Below are 27,487 nucleotides of genomic sequence, written 5' to 3' on the forward strand. Positions count from 1 at the left end.
ATAGTGCATTTTTTGAAAAAGACAATTTGTCATTGCCCCTAGAATAGTGGGTGGAAGCAATAAACTCTTTCTCATTTCTAATATCGACCTGTGTCACAATTTAAAAATAAAAACATGTTTAACATCCTTTAAGGTCAAAATGCCGTCTGTCAAGTTTTTTGTGGGGCGGGGGGAGGTAGCGAGAGTTACTATTAGGCTTTGGGGAGGATCACATATCTGCAGATCATTTGTTGACAATTCAATGGTCCTATCGTACGTATACTAATGTTTCATATTGTGAAAATGCCAATAAAAAGTTTATTTACAGAAATGTAAGTAGTGGAAATATAAACTTTCTCAAATGTATTTTTCATTAGTGTCTTTGTCAAGTTAAACAAACGTGTTTGAGAAACAGATAGTTGGGAATTGAAGACGATATTCTATATGGGGACATAAATATTTTATGAGATAAAATCTGTATGGTTATGTTTGTTGTTGATTTGACTTGTCTATTGAAAACAAAATATGCCTGTTTTAATGTAAGCTTTTTAACATATCATTAAAACAAAAACTTAATAACAGACCAAACTTCCATAAAAGCTAGTCAGGACAAATTAAATACATGGATGTCTAAATATCAATTTAAATATGAACTTGTTATTTTAATTTAGATATAAGAGAGACATGGCAAAGTTTTTATATTTGCATTTTATCAAAAATGAAAAAGTGTATTACTTTGACTCCTGTCAGCTAAAGGGACATAACAATAAGATGCTTCATATTACCACTAGTACAAGACTTTTATCAGAACAGCTTTTAGAGGACCTATTTAAACAAGTAATAATTTGATAAAAAATATGGTTGCATGTCCAACCAGCTCAACAAAGTGACATAGATAATCCTTATTTGTGTATAGCATATTAAGTATTTTAGGGCCTCCCTTTGTTTAAGGTTTTTCTATTCTCTTGTACTGAATATCCGGTTCACTTTTTAATACTAATTATAGACTGTATAGGAAGTTACCATGCTAAACCTCAATCCATGTGTTCACCAGGATCAGACCATACATTCACCCTTAGGGTACGGACATAGGGGGTCATTAGGATGGAGGATTTTCCGCATCCTCCGGGCCGGCGGAAGCCACCGCCGGCCCGGAGGATGCGGAAAATCCTCTGCGGACTCACCAGGACCCACCGCCACATTAGGATGGCTGGTGGGTCATGGTTTAGCTCCGCAGCTTTTCCGCCGCGGCTGGCTTACAACCGCAGCGGAAAAGCACTAAAATGGTGAAGGTGTCTCTTAGACACCGTCAGCCAGATTAGGATGTGCTTGGGAACATGCTTTTCCGCGGCGGCTTTTCCGTCGTGGAAAAGCATGTGTAACTGCACTGCAGGGGCCCGTTGCGGGCCCCCTAGGTGTAGTGGGGGGGTGCACATGGGGGGTACCTATGGTACCCCACTGCATTTGCGTGCACAATGCAGCAGGCACCGCGCGGTGCCTGCCGCTTTGTGCACGCAAATGCTGTGCATGCATTTTTCACATTGCTGCGGGTGCAGCTTGAAGCTCCACCTGCAGCAATGTTAAAAATAGAGGATGTGACCGCCACCCTGGTGGTCACATCCTAATCTGCACAGAGGGAACGCCGCAGCCCATGCGGACGTTCCCTCATGCTCTGGGGTCGCGGACGGACTCAAGTCCGTCCGCGATCCTAATGACCCCCTTAGAAAGCAAGTTGGTAATTGGTAACTTTTCCTTTGTAAAACAAGGAAATCAGTATTCTTTAGTTTTTGTAGTAGTACTACCGAAAACCACCCACTGTGGTCTTTTTCAGATTACCATACTCTTTAACCAATAGGTGCTCTCTACAATTCTTATTTTAAATGGGGCAAAGAACATAATTAATGCAATACTGCAAAATGATGGCCCAATATTGAGGGATTGAACAGTTGTTAAAAGTTAGGTCGGAGCTACAGGTCCTTCTGATAAGAGAGAGAGTAGGTCTTTAATGACTGGTATTCCCAGAGGGAAAAGGGCTACAATGCTATTAGAACCTTCCGCTCACTAAGAGCACAATTGTTTATATTAAAAATGGATAATAACAAGACAGACAGTGGGTGTTGGTACAGAAGACCTATACCCATCTTATTTGGACTGTGTCACTCATTGTTTTCAGTGGAGCATTCAAAATTCAAATGCTTTGTGTCTTCCAACATTTGATTTGCTCATTACAAAAACTGTTCAAAATGCAAAGGCGGTTTAAATGAATGGGGATACAATTATCTAACATTTGGTCACTAGTTTACCTTAGACATGATATCTTCCAACTCACTCCTTGGTTTATACGTTCCATCATCATATCGAAACCTGTACAAAACCTGCTCATTCTTAAACTGATGCTTGTCTGAAACTGGAAGGGAAAAAATAAGGATTATTGTTAACATGGCAATACAAAAAAGCAATGAGTTTAATTCCCTTGCACATAAGTAACAAATAACAACTAAACTTGCAGTCAATTTAATTTTCTGTATTTCAGATCCTTTAAATGATTTACATTGTGTCCTTTTTGGTTAGTTTAAATACCTGTAACAAAAACACATGCAGTATTTTTCTAAGCTTTGGATGGCACTAGTATATACAGTTTACTTGTTAAGCATCATATTATAAAAGTCTGATGTACAATTTGGGTAAATGAAAGTCTAGTTTGTAAAATACAAAAAGAAATTGGGTTTAGGAAGGCCAAGATTTTATTACAGATTGATTTTTGACATAAAGTGACATCAACAATCTAGCGCATCAAAATATTCCAATCCAAACTAGAGCAATGACATTAAAATACATTTGTAAGACTCGTCATAAATCAAAATAGACAATAGTATCTTTCAAAACTTTAAAAAAGTACTAAAAATATTTAAACAGAACACTAATAAATATTACCAATATTATCTTTCAAAACACTGATAAAAATCTCTTAAAATGTTTAAGTATCTTGTAACAGACTTGATCATTCAGAGGATACTTTAGCAATTGAATCAATTTGTGATGTGTATTAATTTTAAAATGAAAAAGTAACAGTGTAAAAAAAAGCACTGTTGGAACCAAATGCAATGAGTGGAACAAGTTCTGAGTTCCCGCATGACAAAGACTACAAAGAGGGGAGCCTGGGGGGATCACATTTCAGTCTCAGAGGTTTTAGAGGAAGGTTCCCTGTGCAAAGGATCAAGAATAGACGCCTAACAGTATGTTAAATTCGAAAGGAAAGAAAATGTTGCACATAGTCGAAAGAAATGTCAAAGTTTATACTTTTATACATTTTCAGCTTAGTGTAATGTACCACATCCAGAGATAAGCTTACCAGGAGGGGATCTGGGTTTTAAGAAATAGCCTAAGGTGACCTGTTGTTCACAATCAAAGAATAAGATCTACAGTTCAATTAAAGGATTTCAAAGACACTTACGTTTCTGTTATAATATCTAATGATCAGAAAAAGTCCTGGGTAAATATTCCCTAAGCAGGGTTCTTAAAGATTGAGCCAGCAAGTTTAAAAATTAAAGATAATATTTAGGATTAAACCAAGACTGTTTTGTTGAATGGTGACACTGTATTCAGTGTTTTTCTAAGCTAATATAATACAGTGTTAAATATCCTCATGACATCAAATGATTTAAGAAAAGCAATCAAGCACAGATCCCACACAGCCAGAACCTGTTGTAAGCAATACCTGACACCCTCATTTTGGTCCATCGGCCACTCATCTTCCGGGGACAACTATTACAACTTCTCATGGTCCTGAGACTTGATATTACCAGCATTAAGGGCTACAGCCTATAATGATTATCTCTTCAATATTTAGACTTCTTTAACCTTCAAAACACTCCCTACTACACATGCCCTTACCTACAGTTTCCCTCCTTTCCTTTTGCACACATTCACAAACTGATGACAGCATGAAGATTCATGTCTATCTTTTTTTGTTTCGTAAGCACCCCCCCCCTCCACCTCCAATGTCCCACATAGTCCTCTAATTATTATGAGGAAACCCAAGTGGGCCAGAAGGCCAAAGGAACATCTCTGGTGTTGTCTACTGGCCTACCACAACCACTGCCGACACATCTCCTTGATTTAAACACATAAATCCTCAACTGTGACATCTCCATCTTCTCTGACATACTGAACAAAGCTAGTCTACGCTACTTCCTCCCTGTCACCACCCGACTTTTCTAGATTCATCAATTATCATTGATGATGGTGCTCGAAATTCCAGGAGAGTCTCTTCACAGACTTTCTGTGAAAATCCTAGACAATTTCCATCGACCTAGATGGACAAATCCCTCATCCTCTTCTGCACCAACACACCACCATGCTCTCCAAACCACAGACCCATAGTAAAATTATTTCAAGCAACTTATTCTACCATTTCCCCAAGACTGCACTATTTCCTCTGAGCTTGCTACATTCCTCCAATTGAAAACTACACCATGACAGCTCCTGACGTCTCGTCCTCTGTTATACAGCACCCGCCTTTTCAGCAGCCCCATTTAGGTGGACACTAGTCTCATCTATGCTATGTCATGCTGCTGATAATGTCAGTGCTCCCGCTGTTACTTTTTCCCCTCAAAGATGCTCAAGCGCAGTAACACAAGTCCTTCACTCAGCAAAAAAGAAAGAAATACATCTATGCCATTATTAAGGACTGTACCATAAACAACCCCTATCTATTTCTCCCTGGATTGTTTCTCATATTGCAGGACAATCAGTAGTATCTCAAACTATCTTCTGAGAACAGAAAGATGAACTGACAAAATCAACATATGAACTAACTTAGAAAAAAAGAAAGACCAGGCAAACAGTGACTAATGATTTAACATAAGTACAAGAACATTCCATTTTTATAACTATTTAGATAAGATATGTTGCAATATTTGGGATACCATATAAGCTCTGAAACAAGTCTGAGCATGTAGACCAGATAGTGCACTGTTGGGATGTGAGAGTGAGGACACAGCCATGCTGAGAGTATGCATGAATCACCTTGTAGAAGACACACCACGGGGAATAGCTTAAGGAGGCATAACTTTAAGAATCCTATAGGGGAAGGGAACACTACTTTGGGGTAGGTGAACAAATGAGTTAAAAGCAGCTGCAAAGCTTTTAATATAATAATTTCCAATACACATTGAAATAGAAAGAGCAGTTATTAAGAGCCTCCCTGCAACAAAGGTAAAAGTTAACATGTTTTAAGAATGACAAGAACATTAAAGGAGCAGTAAAGTTGTGCACTTCATTTACCTGAAAGTGAATAAAATGGTCTAGATCCAGAATGACCTCAACCATAAAGTAACTGTAAATGTTGCAATTTCAGATGGTGAGACGTTCACGAGAGTTGTAACTAAGGGATCAGTATCAAGATCAATATCATTAAACAGATGAGATAAGATCCAGAGGGATAAATGCAAAGGAATTTTATGCAGTTTAAGAGGACCCTCAATAGGAAATAGTGTGAAACATTATAGAAAAGACAGAAGTCCTGCAAATGTTGCTAGAGATGTCAGATGGAGAAAATACGTATATGTGATATTGAAAGGTTTAGAGCCTTCTCGCAGGATAGTGTCCTGACTGTGATAACTTTGAATCTGGTCAATTATGGGTCGTTGAGGTACTACTGGAGGGGGGTGTCACTGGGCAAAGGATTGGTGAGAACATTCAATTACAAACCATTGCAGTAGTGATCCTTCAGGTATCCAAGATGTGATCCATGTCTCTGGCAATTTTTCTGACTCGCTGGTTTTGGCCTCTTGTGGAAATACCACAAAGCAAAGGTTATTACATCATGATCGCTTTTCAGCCTCTTTTGCTCTGCCTTAAAGGGTTCAAGTAGTGGAAAGAAGCTTGGTCACCTTTGTTTTAAATTCAGCCATCTCATCTTCCAGGATTGAGATCTTATCCTCCACTTTGGTGACTCTTCCCACCACCTTCTGAAGGTCGTGAAGGAGGAGAGTTACGTATGAACGCACCTTTTCAAACTTTGTCTCGACCGCCTGCACGATAGTTTCAACCTCTGTGGAATCCAGAAGACTTTGACTAGAATAGGTCTTGGTGGGCAGTCTCAGTGTCCTTTGCGAGGGGGTGATGTATTTATTCGTTTTTTTAATGGTCCTGCATATGAGAACCCTTGTCTTTCAACTTAATTATTCACCAGTTGCACACTACTTAAATATGTTAATAATCTTCACTTTGTGTGTTTGTGCGACTCCCTCGTAGGTGTCTTGTCTAGGGACACTTTATGAAAATGAAACATAGATGAGAGCAGAGTGCTGCTCACGATTTCAAGGAATGCACTTTTTTTCAATGGACATACAAGGTCCTATTAGTTTAAATCCATTCTATTCCCAAATAAAAGTTCATACACCTTTTTTTGTTTCCATTCTTATTCTTTACTTCTTTGTGAATATTTCACATTATTTTCAAGTATTAACAATTTTCATACTTCATGCATTTCATATTTAACCCAATGCATTTCGGGTGCAAATGAACCCTTCGTCGGGGGTTTAGAAATGCAATGCGGTAGCCTCGTTCATTCTTTCCTCCAATGGTAACCCGATTACCATTGGAGGAAAGAATGAACGAGGCTACCGCATTGCATTTCTAAACCCCCGACGAAGGGTTCATTTGCACCCGAAATGCATTGGGTTAAATATGAAATGCATGAAGTATGAAAATTGTTAATACTTGAAAATAATGTGAAATATTCACAAAGAAGTAAAGAATAAGAATGGAAACACAAAAAGGTGTATGAACTTTTATTTGGGAATAGAATGGATTTAAACTAATAGGACCTTGTATGTCCATTGAAAAAAAGTGCATTCCTTGAAATCGTGAGCAGCACTCTGCTCTCATCTATGTTTCAACCCTTGTCTTTCCCCATAACGGCACATTGTAGAATGTAAAGTGCGTCTTGCAGCACTTGGGATGTCAACTATGAGTTAGCCGCTCACAACATTCCCTGTTATCTCAGCAGCCTCTCCGCCTCACCTAGGTCTCACCACAGCCTACCCCTCGTACTGTAGATTCAGGTCTACTGGCCAGTTGTATTGCTGTGTGTGAGATGGTGCAGTGAGTATCATGCACTACAGGGTACCTGAGGTACCAGAGCACGTGCTGTGATGTTCCTCATCCTTCAGGGGCAGCATCACTGGGGCCGCTTGGTCAATACTTCCTCTGGAATGTCTCCACTGGTAGTTATACATCTCAGGGGAAGGTGGGTGAACTTGCACTCCAGCCTGCCTGCCTAGTGAATGCAGGGGAAGGAGGGAGCACGAGCAGCTGAGTGCAATTAGCCCTCACCGTCATTTGGAGCACTAAGCGGCCTACCCCTAAGGGAGTGCCACTAGGCATCGTGGCATCAGCCTGATTTCCGGCGCAGGTGAGAACCCCCTCTCCTGCGGGATGAGTCTTGGGCAACGCCCAGCCAAAACTTCCAGGAGGACTGCTGCAAAATCCTCGGGGCCCTAAGGAAAAACACTAAAACATACCCCAGTTCGGGCTCCTGTGGTCCGCGCAGGTCAGTCCAGCTCCACCACTCTCCCAGAGTGTGAGGCCGGTGGGCTAGCTTGTCATGCACCGCCTTGCACCCGCATTGGGTAATATTGTTAAGATGAGACCAACCAGGATTCATGCTCTCTCCTCAGGACCTAACTCAGCTGCTGTATGAGGTTAGCGGCAGCTCCAGGACAGCTCATACATGGGCGAGGCCTCTTCAGTGATTGTCCTCCATCTGTGGTGGAGCGCCTGATCACCCTGCAGAACGGATCAGCCCTGTAGCCTCCATATATGGCTCAACAATGGCAGGGCTCCCGGAAGGTCACCGCAGTGCACTGTAACGCCCCCTACCCACAAAGAATTAATTAAATTGTAACATTGCACAGGAGCAGTAATGTATACCTGGAAATGTTTATGGTAGAAGGGGGTATTGGTAGCCTCCTTTTTAGTACAAAGATCAGCCTGATAATCTGCAGGAGGCCCCGATGAACATTTGCGTTGGTACACCTTTTCAGGAATCGGGCTCCAGATATGGCTTTCAGAACTCAAAACAGCTGGGCCAGGTTTTCAGAACTAGCCCCACTCATGTAATACAACCGAAACCTCTTGCTCCAGCAGGAGGGTTTGTAGCCATTATGAAGAATTGAGAGCCCTGAGATGAAGGAATCCCTCTGAAACGTCACGGTTCGAATCCGATTAGAAAGGGACAGTCCCCAGGCTCCTCTGTGACCCACCCTAATGGAGTGCCACTCTTTCACCACCACTAACCCAGCCCCTACTGGGAACCCTTCGTGAAGCCAGAGAACAAGCTAGAACATTTCAGGTCCTTGCTTTGACCGCCACTGCTTAATTTGAACTAGTTTGCCGATGCTGAGCACCACCACTTAATTCTCAACACCATCACTTTTGAAAGTCTGCCTAGTGTTTGCTTTAGAGGTGACCATATGTTTGTCATTTCAAAACATATTAAAAATTAATATTACCAGAATGTCCATGCCATTCTTGCAGCTTTGAGTCGAATGGAATAGTCCAAACTGTTACACTTGAAGGGGTGTGATGATTAGAAGTTGTGTTGGTCCTGGCATTTGGCAGTGCTGTCAGGGGCAATGGGTGGTGAAAGCTGCAGTGGCCACTGGTAAAATAGCTTGGGACCGGGCACTTACCTTTTGACCCCCCGAAAGTCTTGCATCTCTTCTCAACCCTGAAGTAACTTCTGTGAAACTCCCCTCAAGTAGAGCTATGAATTATAGCTACCAGCATTCACTGCGCATACTCAAGGCTGCTTTTGGCCTGGCCAGCAGCACTGGTCTCCGACAAGTGGCAAGCAGGCTCGACTCTTCACCATAATTACATTTAAAGAGTTGAGGTTTCAGTTTAAAAGTAATTACAGTGGGCTGACACCCAGCAGCCACTTGGGGCTGAACAGGAAAGATCCTTGTTAGTTCCAAGGACAATGTCAGACACTTTCGTCATTTCTGAAATTGTTCGCAGCAATCTGTCTTTCTCAAGTTGTTGGCTGCAATGACCACCAAGTACGGTCAAATGCCTTTCCTGAGCTGACCGCAGCAAACACCAGTTCAGTATATTACTTTGTGTTTAAGCTAATTAAAACTCTAGAGAAACTAGAAACATAATTGTATTGTGGAATTATTCCCATTTCAGAATATATTTGAACTGGAGTTGCACAACTATTACCAAGAAGCTGTGTTTTTTCGTTGATTTTAACTGCAATTGTTTCTAGTCTCTCCTTTAAATTCTCAAGAGACTTCCAGCTGTTGATTTTGCCTTCACTCTACATGGGGCCAGACTGGAGACCAAAATCAGCTCTGCGAAAGATAGTAAAAACAAGCTTTGCGTTGAGTCTTCCACTCAGCTGGTGTCGTCCAAACTGAATTTACTACACTAGACAATGCCTCCCTGACAAAAACTGAGCGTGAGTCAACTATGGTAAATATTTGCTCCCTGACAGAAACATGAACCTGACTTAACAAGGTTCAAGTACTCCGGTCTTCCTCAAAACAATTAAACGCGCTTACTACACCCCTAACAATCCCCATGCCCATTCAGTACGATTCACACAAACACAACCATCACAACTATCCATTCACATATTTTTGACACTACTTCGCATTATCCACTAACTGAAATCCTTCCCATATAATATCTACGCATCAGGATTCTCATCAAACCACCCCACCATATTCTGACCACCCACCTCAACACATTAGATATCTGAAATAATATTCATCTTCATCAGTAATCTTTATTCGGTTATAATCATAACCATAAAAGAGCACATCATCAAAAGACATGCAGAAAAAGCTGTAAAACCGCTTACGCACTAGGTGACATACATAAAAATATAAAAATCATCATATAAGCCCGAATAAAAATAACTGCACCAACACATCATAAAATCATCTGTTAGCAACTACAAAAATTAATTAATTCTAGTACACCTTAATCTAATTGCAGCTCTTACAAAAATCAGGAAACTAAAAATAAAATGTTCATTAGGTAAAAGCTGAAGGGACATAAGAGCAGGGACCACATTCGTGATAATCAATGATTTTAACAAAGGTACAATAAACAAACTCCTGTGTAACCTAGAATAACTTCAAAACATGCAGTCACAGGAGCCCAGCATGCTAGAAGAGCAACAGCTCCTTGGAGAAGCCAGAAGGTGCAGAAACATGTTAAACCTGAATCTGGTCAATAAAAACCTATCCCTATCACTCTTTACAATAAATAGATACGGTTTCATGGTCAGCACAGATTTTAATAGTAAGGCGGTACCTACCGTGGGCTTCATCAGCTCAGTCTGTTCGCTGTACCACGCCTTACGTTCTAAGAAAAGATCTCTCACCCACTTCAATTCTGTTGATCTCAAACTCGAAGGCTTCAAATAACTCCTCCTTGTCTTAACTAATAAAAGTATATTTAACATAAGCAAACCAGGGTAGTTTTATGGATGGTCAAGAGACAAGCAGTCCTTAAGAATCAACCTGTTCAGTTTGGCTTCCTCTTTTGACAAGATCTCAATCCGAATTAACACCAGCCTAAACGCAATCATGTCCCTATACACCTTACTCCCAGGTCTTCATGCACATAAATTTGCTGTGGTGGTTTGGTGAACACACAGCATGCGCCCAAAAACCTGTTAAACACAATGTGGACCACCTCAGCATTCGTGTAACCCAGCACCTCGCTACCATATAACATCTTAGAGACACACTTGGCCTGATAAACCTTAGTCAGGATAGTGGGCGGTCTGGAACCCAGTCTCTGAGCACAACTAAAACCTGCAGAATTGGCTTGACCAAACTCCATTTTCTTGTTATCAATCAGAGACTTCCAATTTCTGTTGGTATCAAACAACACCCCCAAATAAGAGAGAACGGGGACTTCAGCCAGGACATGGTTATCCACCCTAAATGTTGTTGTTCTAGTAGTTCATGGACCTACCACCATCCAGTTCCAGATTACCAAATAGGCACAGAAGGTGCTGGCATAAGGGTCCCACCCCCACCCCGCCACCCCCAATCCATGCCAGCCACTGCTACAAAAACACATTCACATCTACCTTCCTCCCCCATTCTCTGAAAAATCCACTGGCATTCTATCCCATAATGCATCACGGTTAAATATTTACACATCCTTTAGGTAGTCATGCACACACAACCTAAGAAAAAAACTCCCTTTTCATAGCTGTACGATCATACCTGGCTAAAATGTTACGACTACAGGTGAGGACACAATGTCTGCCGTTTTGTCGCAGCTTCATGTTTTGGTACACCCAGGAACATTCCACAGCATCTAGCCTACTACCACATTCCAGATAGGAAGGGGCAAATCTCTTATTTCAAGTGCAAATGGATGTTCTCCAGTTTCCTTCAATAATATCCACGTGGTAGAACAAACATTGACCAATATCTTTTGTCGAGTGAAAATATTGGCAGAAGCTTGAGTAGGGCTAGAAGAAAATGCTCCACATGGACAGCAGCATGCTTAGCTCCTCACAGCAGCAGGCTTAGCTCCTCACACTAACAGAATGACTGCAGCAGAGCTATCACGTGATGCAAGCTTCGCTCACACAAAAGGCGGGAGCATGTCTTCAGCTTCTAATGCAGGGAATAGGTCGCTGCTGTTAAAAAGTAGGTAAGTGACAATCTGCATAAAGTACCCCATCATGGAGGCACAGATGACAACATAAAGGAGGCTTTGGAGCACAAGGTCAAAGAGAGGAGGTAGACAAGAAAGGAAGTGCAGGGGACACACCAGCCTGGAGTTGCATGGAGTCCAGAGGCAAGTAAACGCAGGGGCAAAAGGACAAGGAGGTGGTGGGGTAAATGTATTAGTAGATGCAGGAGCATAGGGGCAATCGGGGGCACTTGATGACTGGTGTAGGGTTTGTTGGGTAAGGATACACAGGGTGCAAAGCATTGCAGTGATCATGGCACACAGATAAAAAAAGCCCAGCGGTGTATGCAGTATATGCAGAGGCAATACGCAAGGAGGGCAAGGCCATAGTACAGCACAGTGGCAGGGAAGGGAAGGATGTACAGGAGGGAAGATGGGCAGAGGGCATTGAAGGCGCTGGTTGCAGATGGCGTGCATGAGGCAAAGGAGTACATAGGAGGCACAAGGAAAGAAGTTGGGCTACAAGGGTATGTGTTAGGATGGCACCATCCCAGAAAGGGCTGGATGAGGTTTGTTAGTGGTGGTAAGGGCACAGCAGAGAAACAACTTGCAGAGTAAGGACAGAACTAACACCGCTCTCAGTTCCCCAGTCCTCGTTCGCTGGCTCCTCAGCTTCTCTTACTCTGCTCTCTGCCTCTCTAGTTTCCAGAGGATAGGACCTGCCTTGCACACACAGAAGACCCACACAGTGCAGTCAGTCAGTAAGAAATCTTTAATCGGCTATATTACAAGCCATAAAAGAATACATTATAAAAAACAAAGAATTTGTGATTTAGAAAAATAGTGGATATAACCGATATTTCTTAAAAAGGAAAAGAAAAAAGCAATTTACAAATGTTCAGGTGAAAAACTCATGAAATTCTTATCACCGCCCTAGACACAACAATAATTGAATTCAAATTGAAAATCTACATTCATACTGCCTCACTGCATAATTTCTAAACATCAATAAATATATAATGCAATAATAAGCTGTAAAACGAGCTCATTTCCCAACAATATTCCTAAATTGAAGTGTAGAGGAGATATATCTAAAAACCTTCAGACAAATAAATTCCACACAGTGCAACTACAGTATGGCCCCAGGCAACATCAGTGCAAGGTCCACTCCCCATAGGAGACCCGCTCAGAGTTAGCACAGTGGTTAGCACCCACAGCGGCATGGGTAGGGCTGCTGTAACATTGCATGGTGACCATAAGGTGTGGGCAAGTGCGGGGAGGGGCTAATGGTGGTGGATCCTCCCAAGGAGACCTGGTTCCCATTTTTGCTCTTATTTAGGTTTCTCAAAACATGTCTATCGGCGCTCTTCAGGCTCCCTGGACGCTCAGGCAAACAGTTGAAAAGTTAGGTACCTACCACATCCTCTGCCTATGCTACGCCCCTTTACTTCGGTTTTGTGACATTGCAGCTTGTGTGTGGTGGAGTGGGACCTGCATGACTCTTTAGCTGCTGCAAAGAACAGCAGAACATCTCTTCTATAACTTCCATGTTCGATGTATAGGACTTGCAGAACACAAAAGAGCAATGTGAGGCGATTCGGCACAGGGCCTTCGTACTCAATGACAAAACTGAAAAGTGGAGAAAAACCAGCAACACCGCCCCTACAGCCACCCCAGCCAATACCAAACAACCCCACTAAACCTGCTACTTTGTGGTCAAAGATGGCGTAGATGCAAGAGTAAGAGGTGTGGCCGATATGAATGCTTACATACAGGTGATACACAGCTGGTTTAAGAGAGCAGAGATTGACTACTCACTCCGAATAGTACCTCTGTGCATACGGCAGCCTGTCCGCCATCTTCTTCCATAGTCCAGATGCAGCACTAATCCAGTCTGGATAATTCCAAACACAGCAACATACGGTTTAGCTGTTATGTACATACAGAATTTAGAAGATCCCTTTGCGGACTGCTACGGACCACCGCCTTCTGCGACCTTACACATGTATTTATCCGCAGACATGGGAAAAAGGGAAGCAAACCAGAGCCATTTCTGGTGCCAGATTCTTTCCCACTGCACACCCATGGTGCATGGATGTCCAGATAACCAGTTCATTTTTTGGGGCATATGTGTACAATTATATATTTTTAACGTTTTCAAAAGTGACGGAAATGATTCTGTACATACATTTTTCAATTCACTTAGTTTCACAGACGTATTCTACACAATGGGCAAACTAACATCAAAAACATTGCGATTTATGAATTATTTCGTGGATCAGATCTGCTCGGGTGTTATTGGTCATGTCAGATAGCACACTTTCTCTCAACCGAATGCCAGAGCAGCGAGGCAGACACATCTGAACCGCGGACCGCGGTGATCCACTCCCGCCGGGACGATGTACGAATAATTGATCCAATCATCACGAACTGAAAACTACCCCAGCTGCCTTACATCATAAAGTACCACAATACTATTGATTGTGACGCAAAGACAAGAGAACTTATACGCTAGACTAAGATAAATTGTCTAACCTTGACAAGACCCGATACAAATCCACCGACTGAGCAATCTGACTATCAACTCCCTTACTCTGATGGAAATTAAATTTGGCCATCATTTTAATGAAGCTCACCATGTCCTGATGATGATCTAAAATTGTCTAGATCGAAACGCCGTCGACCCAATCAAGGAAATTCCCCCACTTCACTGGATATAATTCTGTGGAATACATCCTTGTTTGTGACATTCTATATATAGTTTTATTTTAATTTTTTCACTCAGTCACCCTATGCACTTTGTCACTAATGTGAGCACCTGAAACATATGTCTTCAAAAAACTAAATAAAGTATTCATTTATATTTTACCCTACAAAAAAAGCCTTTCTACCAAGATTGGTTCAAATAACATTAGTATACCTTACTATATTAGGCCCTTTTTAGGCCACCAGAAACCACTGTTTTTTCTGAAAAAAAAAAAGATAGCACACTTTCGGCTTACCATGATGAATGATCCCATTTTCCAGCAAGGCTTGTCCAAGATTGACACCCTCTTCGGGTTTACTTATTTCGCCAATTTCCATGAGCCAGGATACAAACTCACTATGAAGGACAATAGAAAAGCAAATGTAAACAACGACGTCCAGCCGGCCAAGTGCAGCTTTCCAAGTCAATGTCACTGACACTGCACACTAGCATTCTGAACAAGAGCCAGAAATTGATTTTTCAGGACAGTCAGGGATTCGCCATCTATGGAGGAAATCCTCCACAGATTAGGCCTATTTCCTGTTCATATTCCCCAGTGCTTATCTAGCGCTCTATAATAATTGGAAAAAAAACGATCGCAGGAAATAATAAAATAAAATACTCTAGTGGTGGGAAGAGCTTTCCAATAGTTTTTTGTGTTGAAATTTTTTATTAATAAAATTTGATAAAGCGTAAATGTAGATACATATGCAGAGGAAAAAATGAGACATAGCATAAATGAGGAAATGATTCATAAAATATAACAAAGGAAGCATAAACAACAAATCCTCAGGAAGCGAGAAATTATCATGTCATATAAAACTGTGTTTGTTCACATATGTGATAAAGTATCCCCTGCCCTGCAGTACAATGATATTGCAAGTCACTTAGGAATTACATGAACATACAGAAGAACAAGGCGAAGGCCAACTTGCTTTATAAGGTCATGAACTTCAAGGAGAATTGCAATGTTCTTTTAATGTACCACAAAGAGTATTTCATTAGTTATAATACATGGTCTCACCCTCACGGTTCTCAGACAACACTCACACATTTGGTGTTTTGCTCTTTTATATTAAAGAGATCAAATGTTTGCAGATATCAATAAAGTGAAAACTGCAGCGAAAAATAAACTCATCAAAAAGCACTGTACATCAAAAAAACAGTGCATAATATGTTGCAAAATAATATTCAAATAAGTTTAGCGTAAATCATATTACAAAATGTTGCACCTCTTTCATGTAATGACCCACAGCATGCACAAAATAAATATGTTGCTTTAAAGATCTCCGTTCGGCTGATTTCGGTTCATTTAAGAAAAAAAATCAGTTCAGAAGGATGAAAATACAGCTCTTGTTTTCGTTGTTTAAACTGCAGCTGTAAAGTATGCCCTCTGACCTGCCTTTATCCTTGGCTGCTGGCTCTGGAAGCAGGTGTTGTAACAACATAACTCAACTGTAATAACTTATTACAGCAGCAACGTCCTTTCTTTATTACAGGTGAATAGATATGCCACAACCCAACTGTAATAAGAGACCGGCGTTGATGCAGGCTTTCAGGCTCCAAGGGATTATAAAAAGCTAAACCTCCAGATATACACAAATGTTTACTTTGTGTAAAAGCAAATACTCTTCAGACTTGCACAGAGAAATCCTCACAGTAGCAGAAAAATTCCAGCTCAAGGTATAATGAAAAGTAAGAGATATATATAGAGAAACATTTGAGTTTATCTGCCAGTCTCTCCAAGAGTTGGGCCACAGGTAGGTCGTGTCCCCCTCATTTCCAGCACTCGCCTAACATGAAGAGTCCCCGCCATCCTGACCTTTGCTCATCCTGTCAGACGCTCTTGAAGTTTACAAAAAGGTGGAGAGTGGGTCCGGGGCCCGCCCACCAGCAGCTGTCCATGTAAATGTAAATGTAAATGTAAATGTATTTGAGCTTATATAGCGCACAGCTACCCGCAGTGGGTTTCCCGGCGCTTGCTTAGGGAACCCATCCTGGTATTCCCCTGTGAGATAACCCCGGCAGGGTATCCACAAGGTGAAAGCCAGGCATCCCGCCGCGAGGGGCCGTTGTGGAGATTAAGCAAGCTATTGCCCAGAGTCGCAGAGTGTGAACCCGTGAGTCGAGAAGGCACCGGAGCGAGAATTATCGAGTCCGTGGAATTTTTTTAGCCCAAGACCCGCCGAGGCGGGGAATTGAACTCTGGTCCAGGGCCGATCTCAGCTTCCGGGTCTGCCGCCTCTAACCCCTGAGCCACACTTGTAACAGCGGTGGGGCCGGGTAAGGGGGATTTCAAGGGACAATGCAGAGGGAAAATTAAATAAATAATTTTCCCTCTTCATCGTCCCTCGAAATCTCCCCTTACATGGCCCCACCGCCCACCACTGTTACCTGCAGGTACCGCGGCTGCCGCCCACCCTTCGGGATGGACATCACCTGCTCGACACGTTTGTTGGGTCACACATGGCTAGGATACAATTGAGCAATGTAGATAGACACCTAAACTTAATCACCTGGTGCATGGGCGCTTTTCATCTATGCTTGGATGTGAGAGCGTCTAAAAACCGAAAGCTTCGAAGATGTCGCATACCTTATGGTAATATTCCCCTTTTGAAATTTAACAATGAAAGACTGAAAACCCCACAGGTGGTATCAGTAGTGTAAGTGACAGTGCAGAATTTCCTAAAGTGCTCCCTCAATGCACCATACTGTTAACTGACTTCAGGGTTTTCAGTAGGGGTGTCCAACGTTGGTCCAAGGAGCCGGATCCATGCCAGGATTGAAGGTTCTCTAGGATTTGGGCAGGTGGTTCCATGAGGCAGGCACTGGATTTCATTTTTAGAGACCAGGTCTGATTTGTATCACCAGACTTTGACCCAGAGAAATAGAAACTCAGAAAAGGGAAGGTGGTGGCAGAGAAAGAAAAAAAAACGCTGTAGCGGTGAAGAGTAAACTGCAGAAGTGAGATAAAGAGCAAAGTATATTATAATGGGATGAAGTGGCATAAAGACTAGTAAATCTTTGTACTTGGCAACCCAGCATTTTGTAGTATCTGGATCATAAGAAAAACTAAGGCCCCAGCAACTACTTTTATTTTGTCTTTATGTATTCTTTATTTAAGCACTGTGTCCACATAACAAAAGTTTCCATGAAGTGAATTTAAGCAAACTTGTTTATTTACATAGTCGGTGGTTAACTACAAACTTGCATGAATAATAACTTTGTGGACCTGTGCGAGACAGGATTGTGGAAGGCACCTCAGCTCTTTGCCTGTTCAGAGGATAGGATTTCTGACGTCGGTCCTTTTGGGGTTTTGTGGCCCTAGGCCCTTCTGGATGTGAAAACGGGAAAGAAGCCCCTCTCAGTCCGAATGTATGACGTTACAACGAATTCCGTTGCAACGCATGCCTTTACCACGCATGCGTTACAATGGAATTCGTTTTCCACGCTTAACCTTTACCTCGAATATTTCTTTACCACGCATACATTTACACCGTTTTTTGTTGTAAATGTATGCATGGTGAGGGCATACTCTTGATAAAGGTTAAAACTCTCCACTTACATTCCCCCGCCTCACTCCTTATATTTACCCTTAACCCTTAATATATATATATGTATTTTTCTAAATGACCCCTTACCTTTTAACTCGCTTTCCTCCATCTTCTCTGGTTACTTCGGTCGTACGTCGTTAAGAGGAAGCGGAAGTTACTTTCTGTTTCCTCCCTAACGAAGTTGATTGCTTCAGCTTCGGTTTCGGCTTTTTCTTTGGCTCCTCAGGTTAGTTTTGTTTTTTGGGGGGGGAGACCCCCCCAGCCCCCCTTTTTATCCCAGACCTTTATTTTTTTTATGGGGGAGACCCCCCAAACCCCCCTTCGTTTTTCTTTTCATTTACCACACATGCCTTTACTACGTATTTTGTAGTAAAGGTATGCGTGGTAAACCCTTTCGTTGTAACCACGCATGCGTTGTAGTGCATGCGTGGTAAATGATTTCGTGGAAACGGCTTCGTTGTAGAGGCCGTTTCCCCTCAGTCCCTACATGTTATTTAAAGCGCATGTTGTGCACTACCATCTTCTAACAAAGTGTATATCACAGAATGAAAACTCAGAGCTTAACCAATTTCAATATTATATAAACTAATGATCTATCATCTGCAATTAGTGATTCCGCCTATGCTTCACGCCACTTATGGGCAGGCACGTCAGAAACCTGATTAAGCGCTCGAGAGCCCCGGCTCCCTCCATGTTTCTAATGCCACTGCAAAGTCATCAGTGTCTTGGTAATGATTCATCCTGACAGCTTCTGCGCCAATTTCAAACAATTATCCTCATCATCCTGTTTTGCCTGAATTGCCTTTAACAGCTGCAACTATGTTTTCAGAGCTGATCCTTTCTGACTTAGCCGAGATGTCCACATTCACACCACGTGGCTATAGGCACGGCTTAGGCAGTGCGGTGGGCAAGGTGAGAATACAGCAGACAACACTGAAAACAGGGCACCATTTGAAACAGGTTTGATATCGTGGCAGGGAAAGCCTTTGTATTTGGCTTAGCACAGCTTTGTTTCTGAAGTTGATTCAGAGAGATTGAAAGGTCCTGGTTTTCGAATCCAAGATTGAAATATGTTTGATCCCGGGACAAAAGGGTTTATGATCTCAGTAAAGAGTGAAGTAGGACATTACAATAATCAGAAAGGCTAGCAACTATTCACGCTACTTCGCATGTCCTTGATTTGGCACTGTGTCAGTGCTTAACTTGAGCCAGTGGTTCCTGGTGCACGGCACTTAATCGTCAACACTGGCGCATATAGCTAAAACTCGACCCAAAGGTATTGGAGCGCTTTTCATGACCACCAGTTAAGGGCACGTTCATTTTTGTAGACACTGGGAGATTAAGTGATTTGCCCTGAATCACAGGACTTGAGAGGCTCGAACCTCTCAAGTCTGTGGGTCTGGCCGTTACGCCACATCCTCTCCCCACTTGTAGGGTTTCCTAGTTAGTAGTAAGGTCTGATATAGGCGGCACGAATAGGAGCAATGGGCTGGTGCAAGCTGCCTCCTGACGAGAGCCCTGGCACTTATTTTTTCACAAATTAACCACTGGACAGTGTGATCCATTGAGCTTTCCCACTGCTCATACTGGCATTCAAGAGTATCATGAGAACACATATCGAACGTAGTGAAGGTCCGGTAGGTTTGCTTTGGGTGTGATACAGTGTGTCAGGCTCAAATCAGGAAACACCTTACATTAGGCTTGGACAAGATTCCAAGGATAGATCATAGAGTCTACATCACCACTCTACCAGAAGCCAGTTTGATCATGATCATCCACTCTTATGTCAAGCTAAACTGCATCAAATATTCGGCCCGCCATCCCTTCGATTGTAGACGCTGAAATAGTGACAAATGTTACATCAAAGCTGCCTAATATTTTTCTAGTTTGTTTTGGTGACTGCACTTAGTGTTCATGGTCCTCAGAATGATGATGCGCTATTTACACTGTGGTGTATGGCCTGAGCCAAAACAGAATTTGGACAGTGCAGGAATTGTTTTCCCGCTAAAGGAGTTGTGTGAAAAGCGCAACTTCACAAAATCGTGAAGTTCCCCCATCTAAAAAAGTTTTAATGGGAGAATTGTTCTACTAGAGTTGCATGAGAAATTTGCAAACACAAGGAGATGATGGATGGACCACTGAAACTTTTCAGTAACTCACCCCAGTCATAGATCTGGGTTAAATCCATCATTGTTCTTTAGCTCACTTCACCACCCCAGTTCAGACCCAGCCATATGTAAATCAGTCTTGGCCCTCTGCCTCATGGGTAGAGCCCAAGCCGAACTGCCAAGCCAGGTCCTCCCTGGACCGGAAACAAGCATCCTGTGACCAGTTTCGGGGTAACACCCCTCATCAGCCAGGCTAGATTGAATCCAGTGGCAAAGTGAGCAAGGGGCCCACGTCTGGGCCTACCCTGAAAACTTAGAGCATACAAACCAAACACAAGGAGAAGACGGACGGACCACTGAAACTTTTCAGACACTCACCCCCAGTCACAGATCTGGGTTGAATCCATCATCGTTCTTTAGCTCACTTTGCCACCCAATTCCAGACCCACCCATATGCAAATCAGTCTAGACCTTGTGCCTCATGGGTAGAGTCCAGCCCGAACTGCAAAGCCAGGTCTTCCCTGGACTGGAAACAAGCATCCTGGGACCGGTTTTGGGGTAACACCCCTCATCAGCCAGGCTAACTTGAATCCAGTGGCAAAGTGAGCAAGGGACTAACGCCTGGGCATACCCTTCAAACCTAAGGCGTACAAAGCAAACACAAGGAGATGACGGATGGAGCACTGAAAATGTGCCCCTTAAAAACACATGTTTAAACCAATTTTTACCCACAATGTTTTTATACTTAAAATTAAGTTAATATTTATATTAAAAAAAATCTGTCTAACTCACATTGCGCAACTTCGCAGACGATATAAGTCAAGTCAATAGATTTGTATGTCTCCATATATGGTGGCTTATCCAGGTACTTGAATAATATGAAAGGCACCCTCCACTAGGGAATCATAGAGCCCAAATGCCTATAGACAAAGGGTTGTGATGTCATCCACAAAGTTAGACAAACGTGGTGGCCACACGTAAGGGAAGTACCAGCTGCTTCTCATCCATATAGATGTGAAATAGGACACCTGCCTCAACTAACAGTGCAAGGGTTTTTTATGAACGGTAAAAAAAGCAAAGGCGTTAACAGTCGAGCCTTGAAACTTTATTCCACATCATATAAATACCACAGATTTTCTGTCCATCTCTCACAGCCTAATCAGTCAAGAAGACTTCAGACCGCCTAAGGGAGATCATAGACATCCATGTCACCAGATTTCATTGGTTCAGAAAGGTTGCGTTGTCTATAGTATTAAAGATGGCTGAGAGCTCCAGAGGCTCTAATACCGCTTCAGACGCCTTGCACATCCCCTAAAGTGGTCTCTCACCAACATTAAACAAGTCTGCACCTGTGCTTATGGGGGGCCTGAACCTCGATCCTGTGCTTACGTGGGGTCTGAACCTTGATAGTAGGTCCCAAGCAGGCTGTAGGACTCTAGGTGTTACATAAGTTGTTTTGTCACCACCATCTCCAAATCCTTAATAAGGATGAGAGTCGCAGCAATTTGGCTCCAGTTAGCTGGATCTTCTGCTCAGGGATGGCTTCTTAAGTAAATTGATGCCACAAAACTGTTTCAGGCAATCTGGAACTTGGCCCACCATTGTGGAACAGTTTACAATCCTCTGCAGATACAACTCTACTACCAAGAAAAGCCTTAAGAAAAAATGATAATTCCTGCTGACACAGACAGTGGTTGAAACACTAAAATGAGGTACTTTAAAATCTTATGAATGTGATTCATGCATATATGCCTACTACACTATATAGCCGCAGGTGAAATTTTGAAGGGCTTAGCTAGCTCCATATGAGCAGGAATGGGAAATTATTTGACCAAAAACAAAAATTAATGAAACCGTGCCCAGTATTTTTTTTTAGTACAACCACTGGGGACATTTTTAATTTAATGACTGCCAACATCTAAATCCCAATCGAACTAGTAAAAAGAGGATTTTGTGTCCCAACATAGAAAAGCACTTGAGCTCAGACCGCGCATTCCTCCCTGGAGTATACATTGTCCATAGTGTCTGTGTTGGCTGCCACAGCAAATCAGAACAGTCCCAACACAGGGATCTAGTCTGATTGGCTGAAAGGGCGGATGGTCTGAAAGTCAAAAAGGACAACAACCTGCACAAGAGCATTAACCAAAACACTTTGCTGCTTTGAAAGCATTGCACTTCCCTATGGTCTAGCTATGTTCCCCAGCGTGTTCTCCCATTTCTAGAGGAGCCGTCCCATCTCGCGTGCCAATCCCGACATACGCATCTCGTTCCTGCTCAAGGACATCCAGAGAATTTATAATTTTTTGGCAGTCTATTAGTTAGACATTCTTCGTCCATCTGTCGTTTTTCCCTCAGTGTATTTTATTTAATTACTTTCAAACTTTTTACTATTCAGTGGTTTGCAAGGCAAATTGATGCCCCTTTATGCAGGGACAAGCCTACCCAAAATGCATAAAACCTGGCAACTTTTGTACGGCAACAGCAGGAGGCTTGCGCTGTGCCTTCTACATTAACAACATAGCATTGTTCCTTTCCCTTCCTAAGAACAGAAGGACACACATTTGCAGACGTGACGAGATTCTGTATCTAAATACTTTGCTGCCACGTCATTCTGGCATCCACTAACCCATGAGTGAATGAATATGTGTCTTTAGCATTTGGGGAGTGTGTAATGCCATCTGCTGTACGTGGTTTCTGCGTTTTTTCCCTCCTTGCAGACATTCATGACTAAATAGCTCCAGACACCAGAGAATCTGGGTTGCAAATGTTACATGAACGAGGATATTTGGAATGCTTTGCCTTTCAATTATGTTTTTCAGTCATTTGGTACAGATTTGATAGACAGAATGACTTACGTCTGTTCTTCTGTGATATCTTTCCATAATAAAGTAAAAAATGGAACATTTGCCTTACACGCTTGTGGAATCTCTATTCTGAACTTTTAGGAAGGCCTGTTATAGGAAGAGGGCTTCTTGTCAAGAGAAGGCCAGTACAGCCCCCTCCCACAAAGAGAAATCATAAAATCAACATACAGCTACTTCGAAGACACGTCTTCAAATTAGTACTTGTGCGATCACCACGCCACATAAGGTAAGCACTGTGGCACGTTTTAGTGATCGTGTAAGCGATAGTGTTCAGTGCTTAAGAATGGTTAGTGGTATGGTTTAGGTCTAGGGTAGGATAGGCTTAGTTTAGGCAAAGGTTTAACATTAAGGTATGGTTTATGGTTAGGATTACAGTTATTTTATGGTCTAACGTTCAGTTTAAGGCGAGGACAAGACTTGGCTTAGCCACAGATATGGGACAGATTTAGAGCTAATTCAATGGCATGGTATAGGATTAGGTTGATTATTATGGTTAAGGATTATTGTTGGACGTTGGGGTTAGTTGTAGGGTAGGTTTCGAGACAGGCTTGAAACTTGAGGTTAAGACTCAGGCTTGGGGTTTAGGATTATGGTAAAGGTGTTAGGTTTATGGTGAGCTGTAGGGATAGAGTTTGGACTCTAAGATTTATGGTAGCGTAGCCTTAGTCTTAAATTTGGTTGTACATTTAGTATTAGAACTTGGATTAGAGTAAAGTCTATGATTACCTGACAGTGTATTGTTATGGTTGGGCATAGGGAATAGGCTAGGGTTGAGATAATATATAGGGTGGGCTTGGCCTTGTACTTAGTACGAGACTTCGTTTTACTCTCAGAGTAAGGTTTTTTGTTAGGCTTAGGATTGTGGTTATGGCTTAGTGATGGGTTTGGTGGTTAGATTTAGATTAAGACACAGGTTTGGGATTAAGGTAAAACTCTGAGTTAAGATCTAGGATTACAAAAAGAGTGTTACATTTATGGTTAGTTTAAGGGATAGGTTTTGGACTAGGATATGGGTTAGGTTGATGGTAGAGTGAATTTACCCTTAGGGTTGGAGTTGGCGTAGGGTTTAAGCTAGTGTACAAGTTAACAATAGGGTTGAGTATGAGGCTTAATGCTACTCTTAGGATACGATTTAGAGGCAGGGTTAGGTAACATTTTATGGATAGGGTAAGTACTCACCTCATGGGACATAGTGGTACTCTCAGTAATGGTATTGTCAGAAAACAATTTTGATGCGGTGGCGACTCTGTAGTGTCATCTCAAAGTAGTGACATACAACCAAATAACACCACCAATAATGTGGGGCAGACATCCCAGATGAACCCCACACCACCCTCTAAATAAACACTCATCAGAGTTTATTCCCATTTTCTCATTGCTCTCCATCTGGAACAACTTACACCAGAGTTCTGAGAACAGACTATGCTGGCAAAGATGTTTTTTTTACTTCAAGGAAAACCTGACCTAAAATGCAATAATGATTAATTTGAACAGGTTGAGGAGGTAATGAGGGATAATTCCAGTAATTCATCTCCATCACAGCATATCTGATCTGGCAAAGCAAAAGAAGGAATGCAAACCACACAAGCCCCTTTGGTTAATTGGGACGAAAAGCTCTTTTCAATCAAACGGGACGTACTTGCCAAGAAAGCACTTGGGAACCGTGCTGAACTTTCTCCTCCTGTCTCGGATGAGGCAGGCCTTCTTGTTCATCATCATGTGATACAGCTTCTCCCCTTTCTCCGCTATCATTACGTAGGCATCCCGTTCCATGCCCAGCTTCAGACCTGCAATACAAATGAGGCTGCATTCAGACACATACAATGCTGGCACACACAGAGGGAAGGGGATGGAAGTGGTTCAGAAATTCAAACTGAAAAGGACACTTTCTTCTTCCTCGGTATAGCCCCAGGCAACGGAGACCTGCAGCAGTCTCATTTACCACGATCTCGCGACTATCCGAAACAATAACACAGATATCAAGGTTATAGACCGAAACATGCTTAATGCTTAATTTGTGAAGATGGTTGCAAGAGGTGGGCACTGGCACTCAATTCTGGGGATCAGGACTTGTTTTTCACCAAACTTTTAGTTAGAGCAAGAGTAAGAAAGCCAGAAGAGGGAGGAGGAGAAAGAGAGAAAAACTGTGAAGAAAGAAATAGAAAAGAACCTTCAAAGATAAAACAGAGAATCTGAAGAGTAGAGCAGTAAATTGTAAATTGATTGATACTTGTATAGCGCACTACTCACCCGCAAGGGTCTCAAGGCGCTTGTACGAATACCGCTGTGGAACCCATCCTGGCTTTCCCTGTGAGGCGTCCACTCCTGGGCACCCCCAAGGTGGAGGCCAGGCATCCTTAGCGTTGTTTGGGCCGTTGTGGAAATTAAGCAAGCTATTGCCCAGAGTTGCAGAGTGGGACTCCATGATTGGAATAGGCACCGAGGCGAGAATGATCAGGTCCGTGGAATTTTTGAGCCCAAGAACCGCCGAGGCGGGGAATTGAACCCTGGTCCCAGGCTAGACCTCTGCATCAGGGTCTGCCGCTCTAACCATTGAGCCACACTTCTCCAGTAGTGGAAGAAAGAGACTTGGCAGCATTGGTATTCGTCAATCCGGTCATTCAGCATTGTTGGTACCAGGCCCCTGGAAAAAACTTTCTGCGCCTGCCCCTATTTTTATTTTATTTGTATTATCAGAATTTTTTTTTTTTTAAATAAATTAAACCGCGGGTGCAGGGCTGTATATACACAGCTTAAGTGTGCCCTGATGTGTGTCACCAGTGCACAGACTTCCCTGAAACGAATCCTCCATCAGCCAGGGCCTTTACATCAAGACATAAAGCAGTAAATAGTAATTATGCTTCATTAGTAGGAAACTCGGTCACTGAGAAAGTATTTGTCCTGTCCTTAACAATCATCACTGCTGCAGAATGCGATAGACTGGTTCATGAATTGGTTAACAGACTAAACCGACAATCATCATCTATCGCCGTTTTGGACTTGTTTTCAAGATGAGATATATATGTTGTGCCTGCTTCCATTTAGTATATATTATAAACAAATTGTACCGCGGGAAATTTACATTCACTTTTTAAATCTAAAGCTTAAAATGACGAATCAACCACACGGGGAAACTTGAAAGGAAAGATCAATGGTGCATTTATGCCCTCAATGCTATCTTTCATTAGCTGATTGGAGGGGGTGGGGGAGACACAAAAAGACGATAGGGGAGACAGTTTGTGTGCATGAGTGAACCTGCGACTGACAGGGTCATTGAGAGTGAATGGGTGAGTGTTTAAGCGAGTGTGTAAGATGCTGAGCGAGCCAATGAGCGCTATGCAGCCAGCAACCCCAGGTGCCTCTAGGCGCTGCAATTATGAAACTCAATACACCAACTGTGAAACTCTTTTCAAACAAAAGGAACTCTGTCACCCAACAAGTGTGGGCACCAAGAGTCGACCAGTGAGCCCTCCTCATCCCCTTCTGCATCCTATTCTTTATGAGGAAGTCTGTTTCCTTCCTCTGTACTGGTGCCTCTTTGAAAGGTCCCTAAATCTTTGAAACAGTAGTTTGTCTCCTATACCTCCGGAGGCCACACATCACAGTGGCGGCTGCTGCAATACTAAAGTGGAGGGGGGGGGGGGGGGCAGGGGATTAGGGGAGATAATATTTTTTTATAAACTTATCCTCTCTGGCTCTCCGCTCAGCATGCACTGAGGCACAGGCTCCCCACCCAATCCCGGCGCTGCTCTCATGCTATACATAGAACGAGGGCAGCGCCAGGATTGGTCTGAGCGGCGTGGTTTACCGCTCAGACAGTGCCTAGGAGTCTGTGATGTTTCATCAACCGGTTGTGCAACAACAGTTAGGTTGGAGAGATGCGCATGTCTGTTTGGCCAGCCTAAGGCGGTTGGCCAAACAGACATGCGCATTTACAGTGCGCCTATTACTTCTCCCTGCTATGCTCGGCCCGCCCGCCCTCACTGCTGACTGGGCCACTCCAGCAGATGCAGTGTGCTCTCTCATTTGCAATCTCTGCATTGGCTCCCGGCGGAGGCTCAAATAAAATTTAACATTTTATCTATTGCCCACAAAGCCCTCCATGGTCTGGGACGCACTTATTTGCAGAAGAGGTTTGCCTTCTATACTCCGGTGAGACAGCTGCGTTCCTCCTCCCAACTTTTGGCGCAGACCCCTCGGTTTAATCGCCAGAGTTCTTTTGCCTGGATAGCTGCATTGGCATGGAATGCATTGCCATTGGCCTTACGGGGCGTCAAAGATCCTATGATCTTTAGGAAAGAGTTGAAAACCTTTATTTCCTAGCTCTGTCCTCTGACTCTGATTCTGACCCTTTTCAGGCTCGCGCCGGGACACTCCTTGGAGTATCTGCGCGCGTTATAAGTTTATATAAGATAACATAGCATTGGCTCAGTCAGTCAGCGGTCAATTTATACTTTGCTTGACCGCTGACCGACTGACGAGTGGGGTGAAGCGTCTCTGCCTTACGGAGGACCTGCACCCGACATCAGTAGCTGCCCATTAAAAGGTCAGGCGTCCTGC

The 27,487-nt window shown here is 42.8% G+C and overlaps 1 protein-coding gene across 1 annotated transcript in view; it reads right to left on the reverse strand.

Annotated features, from left to right (window-relative positions):
- The window catches only part of PREX1 (phosphatidylinositol-3,4,5-trisphosphate dependent Rac exchange factor 1), an 863,840-nt gene that overhangs the window by 280,386 nt on the left and 555,967 nt on the right, over positions 1 to 27,487 (reverse strand). The window contains exons 11-13 of the mRNA XM_086932617.1: positions 24,567 to 24,714; positions 14,658 to 14,758; positions 2,283 to 2,386 (exon numbers count right to left, since the gene is read on the reverse strand). Coding sequence (XP_086788743.1) covers positions 2,283 to 2,386; positions 14,658 to 14,758; positions 24,567 to 24,714 — 353 coding nt within the window. The remainder of the gene's footprint in view (positions 1 to 2,282; positions 2,387 to 14,657; positions 14,759 to 24,566; positions 24,715 to 27,487) is intronic.

Source organism: Lissotriton vulgaris, chromosome 7 (assembly GCF_964263255.1).
Source record: "Lissotriton vulgaris chromosome 7, aLisVul1.2, whole genome shotgun sequence".
NCBI classification, from domain to species: Eukaryota; Metazoa; Chordata; class Amphibia; order Caudata; family Salamandridae; genus Lissotriton; species Lissotriton vulgaris.